This window comes from Salvelinus namaycush, chromosome 11 (genome assembly GCF_016432855.1).
Source record: "Salvelinus namaycush isolate Seneca chromosome 11, SaNama_1.0, whole genome shotgun sequence".
NCBI classification, from domain to species: Eukaryota; Metazoa; Chordata; class Actinopteri; order Salmoniformes; family Salmonidae; genus Salvelinus; species Salvelinus namaycush.
Genome location: NC_052317.1, coordinates 43,698,165 through 43,700,182, shown reverse-complemented (window position 1 = coordinate 43,700,182; position 2,018 = coordinate 43,698,165). Strand labels below are relative to the sequence as shown.

General features: G+C 36.9%; 1 protein-coding gene across 1 annotated transcript; it reads left to right on the top strand.

Annotated features, from left to right (window-relative positions):
* The first annotated feature begins 688 nt into the window (after nucleotides 1-688).
* LOC120055682 (C-C motif chemokine 4-like) lies at nucleotides 689-1,575 on the top strand. Its single transcript, XM_039003575.1, has 4 exons — nucleotides 689-776; nucleotides 922-1,036; nucleotides 1,222-1,299; nucleotides 1,539-1,575. Exons 1-4 carry the CDS (start codon nucleotides 689-691, stop codon nucleotides 1,573-1,575), a joined length of 318 nt encoding a protein of 105 aa, XP_038859503.1.
* The last annotated feature ends 443 nt before the right edge of the window (nucleotides 1,576-2,018 follow it).

Below are 2,018 nucleotides of genomic sequence, written 5' to 3'. Positions count from 1 at the left end.
CATGTTTAATAAAACGAAACTGTGAACACTTACAACGATACAAAATAACAAAATGTGGCAAACCGATACAGCCCTATCTGGTGCAGAGAAAACACAAAGACAGGAAACAACCACCCACAAAATCCCAACACACAACAAGCCACCTAAATATGATTCCCAATCAGAGACAACACAAAACACCTGCCTCTGATTGGGAACCATATTAGGCCAAACATAGAAACAGACAAACTAGACACACAACATAGAATGCCCACCCAGCTCACGTCCTGACCAACACTAAAACAAGCAAAACACACAAGAACTATGGTCAGAACGTGACAGTATCAACACAAATTCTTCATTGAAATATGTAGTACTTAATACTAGTACTTAATACTATGATTGTCGATCATGAATAGGCAAGTAAAGATTGGGCTCAAAACATTCTCCCTCTTGTTCTGTTGAAGAATCTTGTTCCTTTTTGTTACTCGTTGGGGAAAGTGATGGGGAAATTCTGCCGTGGAACTTTGGTTTTAAGGCGTGGATAGGAAAGCCCATTTCACCTCTCAGAGAATAAGTTTCCACCTGCACCAGGAGTATATATATAGCTCTGGTGAGGAGTAGGACCTCACACAGCCACTGAATCTCTCTGTCTGAAGACAAGACAGCAGCTCATCACATCACTAACCACAGCACCACAGAAGAAGAGATGGCCCAGATCAGAGCCCCTGTTATTGTGCTGCTCGTGCTCCTGGCTGTGGGGCTGTTCACTACTGAGGCTTCTGCAGCTAAACAAGGTCAATATTCTGCTGTGAAAGTTGTGTCTTAGTCCGTCTGTCTGTGTTATTACTGGAACACTGAAATAAACTGTTGGACAATTAGAGTAATATTTAGTCTTCATCAAGATTCCTCTTTAATTGTTGATTTGTTCATTTTCTACAGCACGTCGTAGAAGAGGCTGCTGTCAAAGCTATACTGGTGGGGAAATACCTTTTGGAGTTATCGTAGGCTATACCATACAGAATAATACTGAAATCTGCAGAATCCCTGCTATCATGTGAGTATCTTTGATGTGATTATTTAGTTTTGAATTGAGGTTCAGGATTCTCTAGAGATCTTTAAATTATTCAGCAAGAAAAATACATTATACTGTAATTATAGTTGAATAGAAATATGGGTTAACAATGCTGTAAAAACAGAGTGTTGAATATGGACTTACGGTTTTGTATGTGTCTCTTCCAGATTCCACACTAAAAAGGGGAAAGATTTGTGTGCAGACCCTTCCCAGAGCTCGGTGATCCAACATGTCAACCGACTGGGGTAAGAATGACTCTCATAAATAACATTACAACTGTTATACTATTTACACTTGAATATTTAAAGGGATTTAGAATATAGTTGTTTATTATGAATGGTACAAACAAAGTTGGTACTCCTGAATGTAGACACACTGAACCTGTTTCAGATTTGACAACAGATACAACTCTAATTGGAGATATTGAAATATAAGAGTGGCCTTAACAACTGAAAATAATATGAATTTTTCTAATCTATTTCAGGGACAAGGCGGTTCACATCAGGAAATCACAGTCCTAATCCGATGATGGGTTCTGGATACAGATCAGCAGAACATGTGTATTTAACAGTCAGGAACTGAACATGTTAATAACCAGTGTAAATCTCCCATCCTGTTTCATCTGCTATCCATCTACCTATATTTTCTTAGTCCTATATTTTCTGGGCTGATTTTATATAAATAGATTTTGGAATTTAAAAATGTAGTTATAATATAACACTTTTTTATGAGCAATAAGGTTACGATCTCATTGTAAGACTATCAGGAAACTAAATGTTTAAACTTTTTTTCATGAAAACATTTGTTACTTTTTGTCACTGTTACAATTTATATCTATAGTAAATGTATTATATTTTACTATAACCTGTTTGTATATGAAATAGGCTTTGTGATTGCAGAGTTTAATGGTTTGATCTCGTTTTATGGGCATCAGAAATTGCACACGTTGTAGCACTTTTATTCA

Bases quoted from the DNA above. Each gene is read 5' to 3' on its own strand.
- LOC120055682 (XM_039003575.1), top strand. From the start codon at position 689: ATGGCCCAGATCAGAGCCCCTGTTATTGTGCTGCTCGTGCTCCTGGCT. The intron at 777-921 runs GTCAATATTCTG...CATTTTCTACAG, and splicing joins GGCTTCTGCAGCTAAACAAG to CACGTCGTAGAAGAGGCTGC. The intron at 1,037-1,221 runs GTGAGTATCTTT...TGTCTCTTCCAG, and splicing joins TGCAGAATCCCTGCTATCAT to ATTCCACACTAAAAAGGGGA.